At 54.2% G+C, this 13,225-nt stretch overlaps 1 protein-coding gene across 1 annotated transcript in view; it reads right to left on the bottom strand.

Moving 5' to 3' along the window:
* Positions 1-1,703: 1,703 nt before the first annotated feature.
* The window catches only part of CREB3L1 (cAMP responsive element binding protein 3 like 1), a 35,738-nt gene continuing 24,216 nt past the window's right edge, over positions 1,704-13,225 (bottom strand). The window contains exons 4-12 of the mRNA XM_081099348.1: positions 11,292-11,370; positions 10,262-10,419; positions 9,229-9,378; positions 9,023-9,081; positions 8,809-8,877; positions 6,354-6,453; positions 5,144-5,270; positions 2,606-2,873; positions 1,704-2,424 (exon numbers count right to left, since the gene is read on the bottom strand). Of these exons, the coding sequence (XP_080955474.1) occupies positions 2,388-2,424; positions 2,606-2,873; positions 5,144-5,270; positions 6,354-6,453; positions 8,809-8,877; positions 9,023-9,081; positions 9,229-9,378; positions 10,262-10,419; positions 11,292-11,370 (1,047 nt within the window). The 3' untranslated portion in view covers positions 1,704-2,387. The remainder of the gene's footprint in view (positions 2,425-2,605; positions 2,874-5,143; positions 5,271-6,353; positions 6,454-8,808; positions 8,878-9,022; positions 9,082-9,228; positions 9,379-10,261; positions 10,420-11,291; positions 11,371-13,225) is intronic.

Here is a 13,225-nt window from a genome sequence, read left to right as displayed (position 1 = left end):
TCCTCTCACTTCTGCCCCGGCTCCCCACAACAGGGCTCCAACCAAGGTTACTGGCAACCTTCTCGTTGTCAAAGAGAAAGGACACTCTGTCTTCTTCTCATCTTTCCCAGCCTCTCAGATGGCATCGGACACCTCTGAGCATGGCTCCTGGAAGCTCTCCTCCATCAGTTTCTGGGACACTCACCTCTCCAGGTTTTCCCCTTTCTCCGCCCATTCCTTCTCAGCCTTCTTGTTCACTCCTCTTCCTTCCGTGTCCCTCACTGTCCATCTTCCCCGCGCTCCTCCCCATCTCCCTTCCCCATATACAGACCCAGACTTTAACATACCACCTGGACGTGGACAATTTCCTAATCTCCACCTGGGGTTGCTTTTCCCCAAGCCCTAGGCTTACCTGTTAATGTGAACATTCCACAGGCAACTCAAATGCAAGGTGTGTTAAAATGAGTTCTCCTTCCCTCCAAACCTGCTCTTCCTCCTGCATTCTCTGCCTTGATGAATGGACTCATTATCCACCCAGGCCTTCAAGTCAGACACCTAAAGGTCACCCCAGGCTCTGCCCTCTCTCTTGCACCTCACAGCCAATTGGATGTCAATTCCTGTTGATAATTCCTTCTAATTATCTTCAGAAGCTGTCTCATCCTCACTATAACCCCTGCAGAGTCCCAAGACAGGGCAATCTGATTATCTTACTCTCTGGCTCAAAAATATTCAGTGGTTCTCCATCACCTTCAGGGTAAAGTATTCTTTCTTTAGAAAGGGCCATACTTTTCATCAGGGCCAGGACTAGGGTGAAGCAAATTCGGAGTCTGGGGTACAAGTACTTCCTTAAATTTCACATCCTCAAGGCCCCCTTTTCTCACCCCAGCCCTGGCCCTGCTTTCCACGGCTCTATGCCTATGCACTTGACATTCTCTCCACCCCCAAACACTCTTATCTCTTCTCTACCTTACCAGCTCCTACTCATCCCTTAAGACTTAGTTCAGGGCCAATTCCTTTGACTTGCCTTCCCTGACCCACCAAATCTGAATTACATAGCATTGTTCCGTGTCCCCTTCACATCCTGTACACCCCTCATCACTCCGGCCCTGACGGCTGGTTTACTCCCCAGCCTGGGGCCTTCCAGGGCAGTTTGTTGAATGACTAATGGAATTGATGACTCAATCTGAAAGGGTGTGTGCTAAAAGTTATTGTTAATAATAATAGTAATAATAACAATAATAGCTTGGGCCCAGAGCCCAGCCTTTAATGGCCTTGCTGTAAAAGCCTGCATGTTCTAGCAGTTAAAACTGATGTCCAGCTGCAAGCAGCGAGGTCCCCATCAAGTGGTCAAGATGAGGCCGGGAGAGGAAGGGGCATAGCGGATGAGGCCTGATGGCCAGTTCTGAGGGCCCATAACAGTAGGCACTCAATACTTGCTGTTCCCATCCCTAAAGGCCAATTTGTTTCTCTGCTTCGGTCCTCAGTACCAGGAGATAGCCGGTGCCTTGGGGTGGGGCAATTGCAACAGAACTCTTTGAGCTTCTAGTTTGAATTCTCATCTGGCTGGAAGAGGGAACCCCACGGAGATGCCTTCCCAACGGCCCCACACCCCAGTCAGCCCCCCCCCCCCCAACAGAATAGAAAATAAATTTACCTTCTCACTCCCCTCCCCCCAATGAAAGGCACAAAGTCAGGAAGTGATGCTGCATCTTTTTTTTTTTTTTAACTTTTGCCTTCTTAAAGCATATGCTGAGCGGGTGGATGAAGCAATTTGGCAATTCAAAACGCCCAGCGGCTTGGGCAGCGGCAGGAGGGGCCAGGTGAGGGCCGGGGAGGACCCTCATTCCCTGGACAGGGAACAGCAAAGCCCGCACTAATTTCATAAAATATAAAACAAGGGAGGGGTGAAGGTAGGAGGGAGACTTGTAAAATACAATATCTTAGGGGACTGGCAATAATAAAAAATAAGGTTCATTATTTACAAACAATTTCTGTTCTTGGTCTCTGTACAGTGGGGGTGAGGGGAGCGTGTGTGTGTGCCGGCGTGTTGACGTGTGTGTGTGTTTGTGTGTGTATGGGGGCCAGGGGGCAGGGAGGGCAGTGGTTGTGTTGGTCATTATGAGGAAGGAGGGGGGTAGCCCAGTGAGTGGTTTATCTGAGGACAGACGGTTGTGGAGGGAGGGTGAGATCGGAGTGGTTGGCCCAAGGGAACAGTCCAATGTAGGGGGCGAGGAGAAGCCCCAGCCAAGATCTGAGGCAAAGCAGGGCCGGGGAGAAGTGGAACCCTTTCTCCTGGGATGGCACCCCAGGGGGCAGGGGTACAAGCCGGATCCGGGTTAGCGAGCAAGACAATCCCTCTTCAGGGATGCCAGGGGGTACGCGTCCTGGGTCCTGGGTCTCGGTATGGCCTAGGAGAGCTTGATGGTGGTGTTTGGGCCCAGATCCCTGGAAAGACAAGAAAAATCAGAGACTTTGTCCAGTGAGGACCTGCTCACCACCCTGCAAGCTGGATCTGGACATGGGAGGGATGGGGCCTTGGCAAGGTGTGGTTGACATGGGGACCAGGGGCAGGCAGAGGGCAGGTGGAGCCTGGAGAGCCCAGGAAGGGACGGGGCCACCCACCCACCTCTCGTGGAACCACTCCTTGGGGTGGGAGAAGTCGGGGCTGGTGCCATTTCCACTGATGTCTTCTGGCCAGGCTTCGCTCAGGTACTTGGTGGTCTCGTGCGTGCTGTCCAGGGGGTCATGCTGTAGGCGGTCCTGGGGTCGCTGCTCTGCTGGCCCCCCGGGCTTGATTTCCCAGCCATCTGGGGGCTCCACGGGCAGCAGGGTGCTGCGGCCATCCTCCCAAGAGCCTGCCCCCTCGTCGTAGAACAGAAGGCTGCGGGAGGGCACTGGAGAGAGAGCGCGGGGTCAGCCCCGGGGGCCAAGAGGCCCCCTCGCCACCCCAGTCACATTCATGGCATGGTTAGTTACAGACACGGGCTCTGGAATCTTAAAGGCCTGGACTTGAATTCCAGCTCCAGCAATGCCAAGCTGTGCGACCTCAGGCCTTTGTTTTAAACCCGAGCCTCAGTTTGTTCACCTGTAAAACAGGGATACTAGGACCAACTTCATACAGATGTGAGGCTTAAATGCGATCATATAGGGGAAGTGATTGAAACTGTGTTCAGTGGACACCCCGAGAAAGCAGCTCTTTCTAAGCAGAGGGTACCAGGCTGGGGGGGCATCTGAGAGCTGGGTTCGAATCCTGCTTCCAACACTTATTAATTTCCATAAGATCTTGAATAAATCTCTTCCCCATTCTAGGCCCTAGAGTGCGCTTCAGGGAAGATAAGGGAAAGGAAACCCTTCTGTTGGAGAATTCTGTGTGCCGGGCACTGCCAAGTCCTTTGGCCTATATAAAAATTGACATCTCTCAGAAACCCAGGAACCAGGTGTTTTAGCCCTGTGTCACAGAACAGGCAATCGAGGTTTTAGGTGATCAGGTACGCTGCTCCACGCTAGTCTGACCCACCACCACCTTTTTGGCTCTCAGGACGCTGACCTACATGAAAGGCACCCTCTGGAATGGTGCACGCCCCGCTCTGCGCGCCAGCCTGCTCCAGAGCGCCCCCTACCCCAGATGTCCAGACCTCCTGCACCCCTGCATTCACTCACTCACATTCCTTCTCCGCCTCCTCTGACTCTGGTTTCCTTCATCAACACTGATACCCCCGCCCCCGCCCCCCCCCCCCCTTCCAGTCCTTCCTCTGTTCTGGCTTCCTCTACCGCCAAATACACCAGGGCCCCTCTGGCCCTGGAAAAACAACATGTGGCTCGCAAGACCTATACCCCCTTAGTCACTGCCTTGCTCTCTTCTTCTCAGGCCCGGCCACAGCACATGTCCAGGCAGTGGTTCCCACTCCCCGCCTCCACTTCCTCTTCCCCCAGCACTTCCCTGACCGGCCGCCATTTCCTCCCCTCAAGGCCACGCAGGCCTGCCTCATCCTCCCTGCTGTATCTCTCCTCCTGGAAACTCACTCTCCCCAGCTCCTAGCTCTCGGCTTGCCCGTCTGGTTCCTCTTCCTCGTCCGGCCCTGCCCAAGGACTTGCTCCCGGTAAGTGATGACACACGGCTGGGAAGTCCCTCTGCAGTCCTTCCTGCCGTATCTTCTGCCTGGGGAAACCCATGCTCTCCTTGCTGCGCTCTAGACTAGCTCTCCCCTTGCCGCCCATGTGTTGTATCTGTTGAGAGCGTTCGCACACCACGTCACTTAATCTTCACATCGACCCTGCTCAGTAAGTGCGGAACGGTAACTCCCATTTCCAAGTGAAGGAACGAACGCCTGGCGAGCGTAAGGCACAGGCCCAAGGTCACGCAGTGGCAGAGGCAGGTATGACGGACTCTGAGGCTCCATACGCTAAACCACTGTACCTCACAATCCCCCATGGGACGGTAGATACCTGAGCCCACACCACCACTGCCCCTCAGCTGCCCACGGTAGACATCACCAGTGGACCCTGGCACTCCTTCCTGTTGATCTGAGTGGTGCCTCAGAATCCTTCTTAACACAGAGCTTCAGGCAGCCACCATCTTCCTGGAAATGACCCTTGAGCTGAAACTCATTTGCTGTCCCAGTCGTGAAATACAGATGGTGCTTAGCAGAGGCCCCATAACCCACTGGCACATAATACATGGGGGCAAAGGTGGGGACATTTCTGTTATCCCCTACCAGGGGTGGGCAAACTCATTAGTCAACAGAGCCAAATATCAACAGTACAACGATTGAAATTTCTTTTGAGAGCCAAATGTTTTAAACTTAAATGATATAGGTAGGCACATTACTATTAACTTAATTAGGGTACTCCTAAGGCTTAGGAAGAGCCACACTCAAGGGGCCAAAGAGCCGCATGTGGCTCGCGAGCCGCAGTTTGCCGACCACGGCCCTATACTGACCCCCCAGCCACTTCTGGATAGGCTGGGAATCAGGGGGTCTGCATTGTAGCCCCAATTCCACAACTAACATCGAACAAATCATAACCCTTTTGAGCCCCCATTTCCCATCTGTAAAAAGAGAACGTAGAGTGAGATGATGCCAACCCAAAACTTGGCTCCTCCCTGTGCCTGGCTTCTGCCCAGAAGTTGGGGCTGGGGAAGGGCAGCCCGGCTCAGGGCACTCACTCTGACTGGCTGTGTAGACGCTGTCAGTGGCCATGGGGTCTTCCTTCACAGTCTGGGAGCTGGAGGAGAACTCGGGGAGGCAGGGCACGAGGGAGCCCAGCACCAGAACAAAGCACAAGGCTGCCACCTGGTAGTAGAGAGAGAGTAGTGGTCAGGTCCAGGGCAGGGAGGGGCTGCAGCCCTGCCTCTCCCAGGCCTCCTGCCCCAACACCAATGGCTGCAAAAGGCTCAGTATTTCTCTAAGAAAGCAGGTCCCAGAGCCAGCACCCCCACTAGATGTGGGGTGTCCCGCCCTCTCTGGAGAAGGTGGAGGAGGCTGCTCAGGCCATCTCAGCCCAGGCAGTGCTGGGAGGAAGAGGGAAGTGGCCCATGGGTTATCACCTCCAGGGTGGAGGAGTCAGTAAGGAAGAAGAGGGATCCGGGCTGGGACAAGGGAGGGGACACAGTATCACGGCAGCTTCGCAGCAGGAGGAGCTAGGAGTCACGAGGCGCACACCAACCCCTGCCCACACACGGCTCTGCCACCTGGCAGCCCGGATCCCAGAGGGGATGCCCTGGGCAGTGTCCAGGCGGACAGGTCCAGGAGAGGGTGGAAGAGGGACAAGCAGAGGCCTGAGCCACACCCTGGGCACTCTTTTGGGTTTTCAGAGATCTGCTCGGCCTTCTTGCCACCATTCATTCCAGAAAGAACCAAGTGCACAGGTCCGAGTGTCTCCCCCAGCCCTTCCCTCCACGGGGTGTGGCATTTGCCTTGCCACCCCGCAGCGGGGTTCACCGGAGTCCCTGCACAGCCACACTGGTAGGACTGGCCAGGGAAGGCCACGCTCTAGAACAGCGGTTCTCAACCTGTGGGTCGCGACCCCTTTGACGGTCGAACGACCTTGCACAGGGGTCGCCTAAGACCATCCTGCATATCAGATATTTACAGTATGATTCATAACAGTAGCAACATGACAGTTATGAAGTAGCAACAAAAATAATTTTATGGTTGGGTCACAACATGAGGAACTGTATTTAAAGGGCCAGAAGGTTGAGAACCACTGCTCTAGAAGGTACGGGGAACTTGGTGAAAGAAGCCACTGGGCACTGGGATGGTGGACCTTGGCGATGTTGCCCGTCACATTGCCAATCCTTCCAAGGTCTGCCCACCCCCCTGGAAAGCCACCCGGGAAGACGCCCTCCGGAGGCCTGTAGGAGGAAGCAGACCTACCATGAGGCAGGTCCCGGTCTGGGTGGCTGCCATCTTGTACGGCCTGGAGATCTTGCTGGTGACCAGCGTCTGGAGCTTCTGCAGCTGCTGAAGCAGGGTCCTGAGGGGGACACAGCGGTCACAGAGGCCCTGGCCCAGCGGGCATCTCTGCCTCCTGCTCTCCAGCGCCCACCTGGGCTGGCTCCAGACCTGGCTCCCCCCCAGGTGCCCACTTCAGTCAAGACAGAAGAGGTCGCCTCCCGCTTGGCCCTCTGCGGTGTCGCTCGGGAACCTGGGCCTGCCTCCTGGTGGGTAGCTGGGTCACCCGGGGAGAGCTCAGGGGGGCCCTGTGATGCTCGTGGCCAAAGTGGGGGCTGGAGGAAGGCTGTCCCACCTGGGCCCTACAGCAGCGGCAGCACCCCATGTCTGCCAGCTGTCTGGAACATAGTGAGTGTCCAGCAAATGGTAACTACCGTTTTTAAAATGTTTATGGCTGTTTTTACATTGATCACGACACCTGTAACACGTGTATTTATGGATTTCCATGTCAGACTCCTCAGTTAACTGTGGGCTCCCGGAGGGTAAGGACTGGGTCCCACCGGGTCTGGAATCCTCTGGCTACACACAGCGGGTGCTCAGCCCATGCTTGGTGAACAAACATTTAATCATCTCTTTCCTCCACCCAGCCTGGCAAAGGGGGTTGCAGTTCAAATACTGTACAGCAGGTGGCGAAATAACACCGAGGGCCTGGCCAGATTTGGGGCCAGAGAGGAATCTGGGCCAGAGGTGGAGTGAGGGGTGATGGCTCCCCGCTCCCCTTCCCTGAGGGAGGGCATTCTCCAGATCAATCAGGGGAGTGGCTGGATCCTGCTGGGGAAGCTGAGAGAGAAGGAAGGAAAGAAGGGAAAAGCCTTCTGTTGAGCACCTGTTACATACCAGCTGCTGTTTTTATTTTATTATTTATTTATTTATTTATTTTTTTAAATATATTTTATTGATTTTTTACAGAGAGGAAGGGAGAGGGAGAGAGAGTTAGAAACATCGATGAGAGAGAAACATCGATCAGCTGCCTCCTGCACGCCCCCCACTGGGGATGTGCCCGCAACTAAGGTACATGCCCTTGACCGGAATCGAACCTGGGACCCTTGAGTCTGCAGGCCGACACTCTATCCACTGAGCCAAACCGGTCAGGGCTTTATTTTATTTTTAAGAGAAATATTTTTATTGCCCTAACCGGTTTGGCTCAGTGGATAGAGCATCGGCCTGCAGACTGAAAGGTCCCAGGTTCGATTCCGGTCAAGGGCATGTGCCTTGGTTACGGGCACATCCCCAGTGGGAGGTGTGCAGGAGGCAGCTGATTGATGTTTCTAACTCTCTATCCCTCTCCTTTCCTCTCTGTAAAAAAAAATCAATAAAATATATTAAAAAATATTTTTATTGATTTCAGAGAGGAAGGGAGAGAGATAGAAACATCAGTGATCAGCTGCCTCCTGTGTGCTCCACACTGAGGATCCGGCCCTCAATCCTGTGCCCTGACCAGAAGTCAAACCGTGACCTTCTGGTTCATAGGTTGACGCTCAACCACTGAGCCACGCCAGCCAGGCTGTTGTCTATTTATTTTAATTAATCCCATCAAATAATCATTAAAGACCTACTGTGCACTCATGGCTGGGCACTATCAAGAATTCAGAATAATAACAATAAAGAAAGAAAAAAGAAAAACTAACATGAATTGAGCATCCTTAAATGCCAGGCACAGTGCTGGGCTCTTTAGCTGCACTGTCTTATCGAATCATGACACACACCCTGTGAGATGGTGCTTCTGTCATCTCCACGTAGACAAAGAAGCTGGGCCCCGTCGCCAAAATGGCCGGGTGGAATATGAATCCAGAGCTGCGACTTGATGTAGCTCCTTCAGGCTATGCATACCCTGGTGTTTCTTAAAGCTTCGTTGTGCATGTGAGTCACCCAACGGGCTTGCGGAAATGCAGATTTTGATTCAGTGAATCTGGGAGAGTCCTGAGACTCTGCATTTCGTACGAGCTCCCGGTGCTGCTGCTGCTGTCTGAGAAGCTCGCTCTGAGTGGCAAGCACCTACGCCCGTGGTTCCAACCCTAGGGCGCATCAAATTGCCTGCAGTGCTAACTAAAACATAGATTGCTGAGCCCCCTCCCTGGAGTTCCTGCCTCAGTAGCCCCGGCGTGAGGCCTGAAAAGAATAAGCATTTCTAACAGGTTCGCGGGGAGGCTGCAGGTGGTGGTCTGAGAAACCACGCTCTGAAAACCACTGCTCTGTACCATCTCCTTTAAAGCTTCTCATCAGTCTATCACGTGTGTAGAGCTATGTGTGGATGAAGAAGGATGGGAAGCTGGCGTCCTGGGCTGCAGGGTTCCTGTTTCTGGGGTTCATCCTGAACTCAGTTACCTCTCCTCTGCAGGGGGCAGGGGCAGTGCGGGATGTGGGTGGCAGCACCCACCTGTTGGCATTCTCCAGGGTCTCTACCTTCTTCCACAGTTCGTTGTTCTCTGATGTAAATGTCTCCACCCTGTGGGGCCAAGCAGGCACAGGCTCAGGGGCAGCCCGAGAGTTGCTGCTGCCCCCTCAGTCCTGCCCACCAGCATCTCAGCCCCTGTGCCTCCTGCCCCCGGAGCCCTGTGACCCAGGCCCCCCTCTCCACACAGGACCCTTACTTCTTTTCTAGACACTCCACGTACTCCTTCTTCTTACGGCGGCTCTCCTGGGCCGAGATCTAGAGGGGGAAGCCCCCAAAAGAGGGGTTACCATGGCCATAAATCCACTTCCTGGGACCCCCAATTTCAGAGCTGGCATCACCAGGGGATCAGAGACCCCCACCCACCAAGTAAGCACCAGGGCAGGGATCCAGCTCTTGCTTTACCTTGTTCTTGATTTTCCTCCGGACCCTCTTCAAGGCCTTCTCCTCGGCCTTGGTGAGGGGGAGTTTTGTGGGGATGGGGTAGCCCTCAGCAATCAGGGTGCGCTTCTCCTCCTCTGTCAGGAGCAGGGGCCCTGAAGTCCCCTGTAATTTCTGTGGGAAATAGGACATGATGGTTAGAACCAGATAGCCCTGGGTTCAAGTTCAAGCTCTGCTGTTTATTCTGTGTGTGACCTGGGCAAAGCACTCAACTCCCCGAGCCTGTTTCCTCATCTAAAAAGGGGTAGAGCCCAGCCGGCATGGCTCAGTGGCTGAGTGTTGACCTATGAACCTGGAGGTCGGGGTTTGATTCTCCGTCAGGGCACATGCCTGGCTTGCGGGCTCAATCCCCAATGTGGGGCCTGCAGGAGGCAGCTGATCAATGATTCTCTCTCATCATTGATGTTTCTTTCTCTCTCCCTCTCCCTGCCTCTCTTAAATAAATAAATAAATATTTTTAAGAAATGGGGTAGAGCTGAATTAAATCCAATAATATGTATCAAATGCTTAGGATGGTGCTGGGAGCGCAGCATATTAGGCACTCAGTACATTGTTGGGGGGCTCCTTAGATCCCACCCTCAAATTCATAGACTCAAAACCTACTTGTCCAGGGCCCCCTAAATGGCACCCCCTTCATATCCCTATAGTCTTGGCTTGGAAGGTTCCACCTCCATCCCAGGGCTCAGGGTCCAGCTCCAGTTTCCTGGCTACTCTGGGCCTCCTGAGCACTGCTCCCCACACAGGGAGGTTAGGAACGTTAGTTCTAATCCTGGCTCTGCACACTGTGGGTTCGGCAGGCCTCTTGGACCTCCCTGCCTATTTCCTATTCACCATGAGGCAGGGCTAAAAGATTCTCACTCCCATCTGCCAGGCAGGCACCTCACTGAATTCTGATGGGGACGGGATCAGGTTGGGGCTCCCCAAACCCTTCCCCACTGGAGGTGTGCCAGAGTGGATTTACCCAATTATTTGCCCCAGACCACTCCCGGCGGCTTACATGAGGGGCCGTGAGGAGGGGGGAGGTGGAGATGGCCGTGGAGGAGCGGGCCATGGGCCGGACAGGGCTGGAGGGGGGCAGAGAGTGGGGACTCTGGGAGCCGTCACTGTCACTTCCATGGCTGCTGGGGGGCGTCGGAGGCATCTGCACCAGGTCCTCTGGGGAGAGTGGGGGAAGCGGGTTAGCAGGGTTGCACTCCGCTCTGCTGGGACCTCAGAGTTCAGCAGAGCGTGGGCCTCAGCCAGCCCTGATGCTGTGGTCAAGCGTGCTGGGGCCTGACCAGTTGCAGCATCCAAAGCCCCTCTGTGGTGTCAGAGAGATGGGAGCTGACATCCCAGGAGCTGATCCCTGGGCGCCACCTCATCTCTGCCACCAGGGGCCTGGCTCCTTTGAGCCTCATCCTTGGTGAGGCTGGATTCTTGGAGGCCCTCCCCCATCCCCAGCTTCAGGGTGTTTGAGCCTCTAGTTCGACAACTCCAGCAGGTGTCTGGAGTCTGCCCTTCCTCCCTCCCACCCCAAAGGTTTAGCTATAACTACCCCAGGGTTTCCATTTCTGACTTCAGGGTAACGAGGCAGCAGGCATTGGGCTTTCAACCGACCAGCCAGGAGCACTGCTCTTCCCAGCCTCCCTCCACGCTGTCCCACTGTGGCCACAGCACCAGGATGACTTACACTCTGCAGGTGGCCAGGAGGAAGCCTGGGCAGTACAGAATGCCCAGATTTATGGAGAGTTGGATGGATGGATGGATGGACAGATAGACAGATGGGTAGATGAGTGAATGGCAATAAAATGAGCTGCAGTTAGTGAATGACAGGGGATTAGTGAAGGTGTGAGGGTGCAGATAGCAAGGCTGACAGTCAGAGGCTGGGTAAGAAGGGGACTGGATGGGTGGGGGGTGGGCCAAGCATGGAGGAGAGGATATTATGGGGAAAGGGGGGTTGCTGAGGGAGGTGGGTGGCTGGACCAAGGTAGTAGGGATGCTGTCTGCCCAGGATTGGAGAGGAAGAGTCCGTCCCTGGACACACCTACCTGGTGTCACTTTGAGGAACTGGTTCACCTCCTGGGGCTCTGCTTTGATCATGGGTAGCTGAGTCATCTCTCCCGGGGCCTGAGGAAGAGACAGGTCCAGCTCCATCAGCTGCCCCTGTGGCTGTCCCCACCATGCCACCCACCCATCTCCCACCCTGAGGCTGGTGGCCTGTCCTGCAGAACTGGGGAGGTGGCTGGGCTTAGAGTTCTGGGCACAGGCCAGAGGGCATAGAGGCAAGTTCCTGTGCGTGGAGGAGCCACTCAGCCAAGTGGAGGGATAAGCGTGAATTAATGGGTATTCAGAGTGTCCAGTGTGTAGGAATGTGTGTTGGGAAGGAGGGGTAGGAAATAAGACCAGAAGATCGGAGTGGGGTGGGGATGGGAGCAGAATCCAGACAAGAGAATTTGAAGCAGTGAGGAGCCCCTAACGGGTTTTAAGCAAGGGATTCACAGAATTTGATTTACACTTTATTTATTTATTTTAAAAAATATATTTTATTGATTTTTTACAGAGAGGAAGGGAGAGGGATAGAGAGTCAGAAACATCGATGAGAGAGAAACATCTATCAGCTGCCTCCTGCACACCTCCTACTGGGGATGTGCCCGCAACCCAGGTACATGCCCTTGACCGGAATCAAACCTGGGACCCTTCAGTCTGCAGGCCAATGCTCTATCCACTGAGCCAAACCGGTTAGGGCTCGATTTACACTTTAAACAAACATGCATTCCTATTTCTTTATATTCCAACTTGCTGTTCCAGATAGGATTTCAGGAACATGCGTGGCTTCCTACACATGGCTGTCAACACGCATGGGAGTGGTGTTCTCTTTGAGGAAGGCGCTGTGTTGGGTGCTGGACTTCAGGACCACCTTTTCCCTTGGTCTGCGGCCAGCAGAGAGAGGCCATGATATTGTGGGTGGGACACAGAATCCCAAGTTTAGGCAGATGAGTAAGAATCATAGAAGGTTCAAGTTGGGGGGAGGGGACCTGGTAGGTTCCCTCGTGTCTCTATCCCAGCTCAGCCCTCAAGTGACAGATGAGGGGGCTGCGATGCAGAAGGGTGAGGGCACTTCACCAGCTTCTGGCTCTTTTGCCTCCGCTGGGGTGTTGTGACCTCACTGGAGTGAAGGTGTGGGTTTCAGGTCTGGCGTCTGAGTTGGGGGTGCAGCTCCTCTGTTTGTGACTGTGTGATTTGGGGAAAGTTGGCTCACCCCTTGAGCCTCAGTGTCCTTCTCGGAGGCACATGCCCCACCTCTGGCTGCTGCTGCAGTCCTGCCTTCCCTTCCTGCTTTGGCAAGGCCCGAGGTGTTGCGGAGCCAGTCTTGGATCTGATCACAAAAGATCCTCCACGCTTAGCTGGTGTGGCTCAGTGGTTGAACATGGACTCATGAACCAAGATGTCACAGGTATTCAGGTTCAAGCCCCAGTAGGGGGCGTGCAGGAGGCAGCTGATCAATGTTCTCTCATTGATGTTTCTATCTCTCTATACCTCTTTCTCTAAAAAATCAATAAAAACATACATTTTTTAAAAAAAGATCCTCCAGTCCTAGTTGGTTTGGCTCAGTGGATAGAATGTTGGCCTGCGGACTGAGGGGTCCCAGGTTTGATTCCGGTCAAGGGCATTTGCCAGAGTTGTGGGCTCAATCCCCAGTAGAGGGCGTGCAGGAGGCAGCCAATCAATGATTCTCATCATGGATATTTCTATCTCTCTGTCCCTCTCCCTTCCTCTCTGAAATAAATAAAAATATATATTTAAGAAAAAAAGAAGATCCTCCACATCTGCAGCCAACCCTTGATCCTGGTGGACAGTGGAGGGTTTGGGAGGGGCTGACAGGTCTGCCTGTGGTCACATTCTGATCAGTTGAGCTGTGTGGCCAGCAGGGGGCAGGACGGGCCCGATCCAGACTAAGGATTTAAGACGACCCAGGGACAGA

This window comes from Myotis nattereri (assembly GCF_964212035.1).
Source record: "Myotis nattereri genome assembly, chromosome: 9".
In the NCBI taxonomy this organism is placed as follows: Eukaryota; Metazoa; Chordata; class Mammalia; order Chiroptera; family Vespertilionidae; genus Myotis; species Myotis nattereri.
Note: the sequence above shows the minus strand (reverse complement) of the source record. Positions and strands in the feature narration are given on the sequence as shown.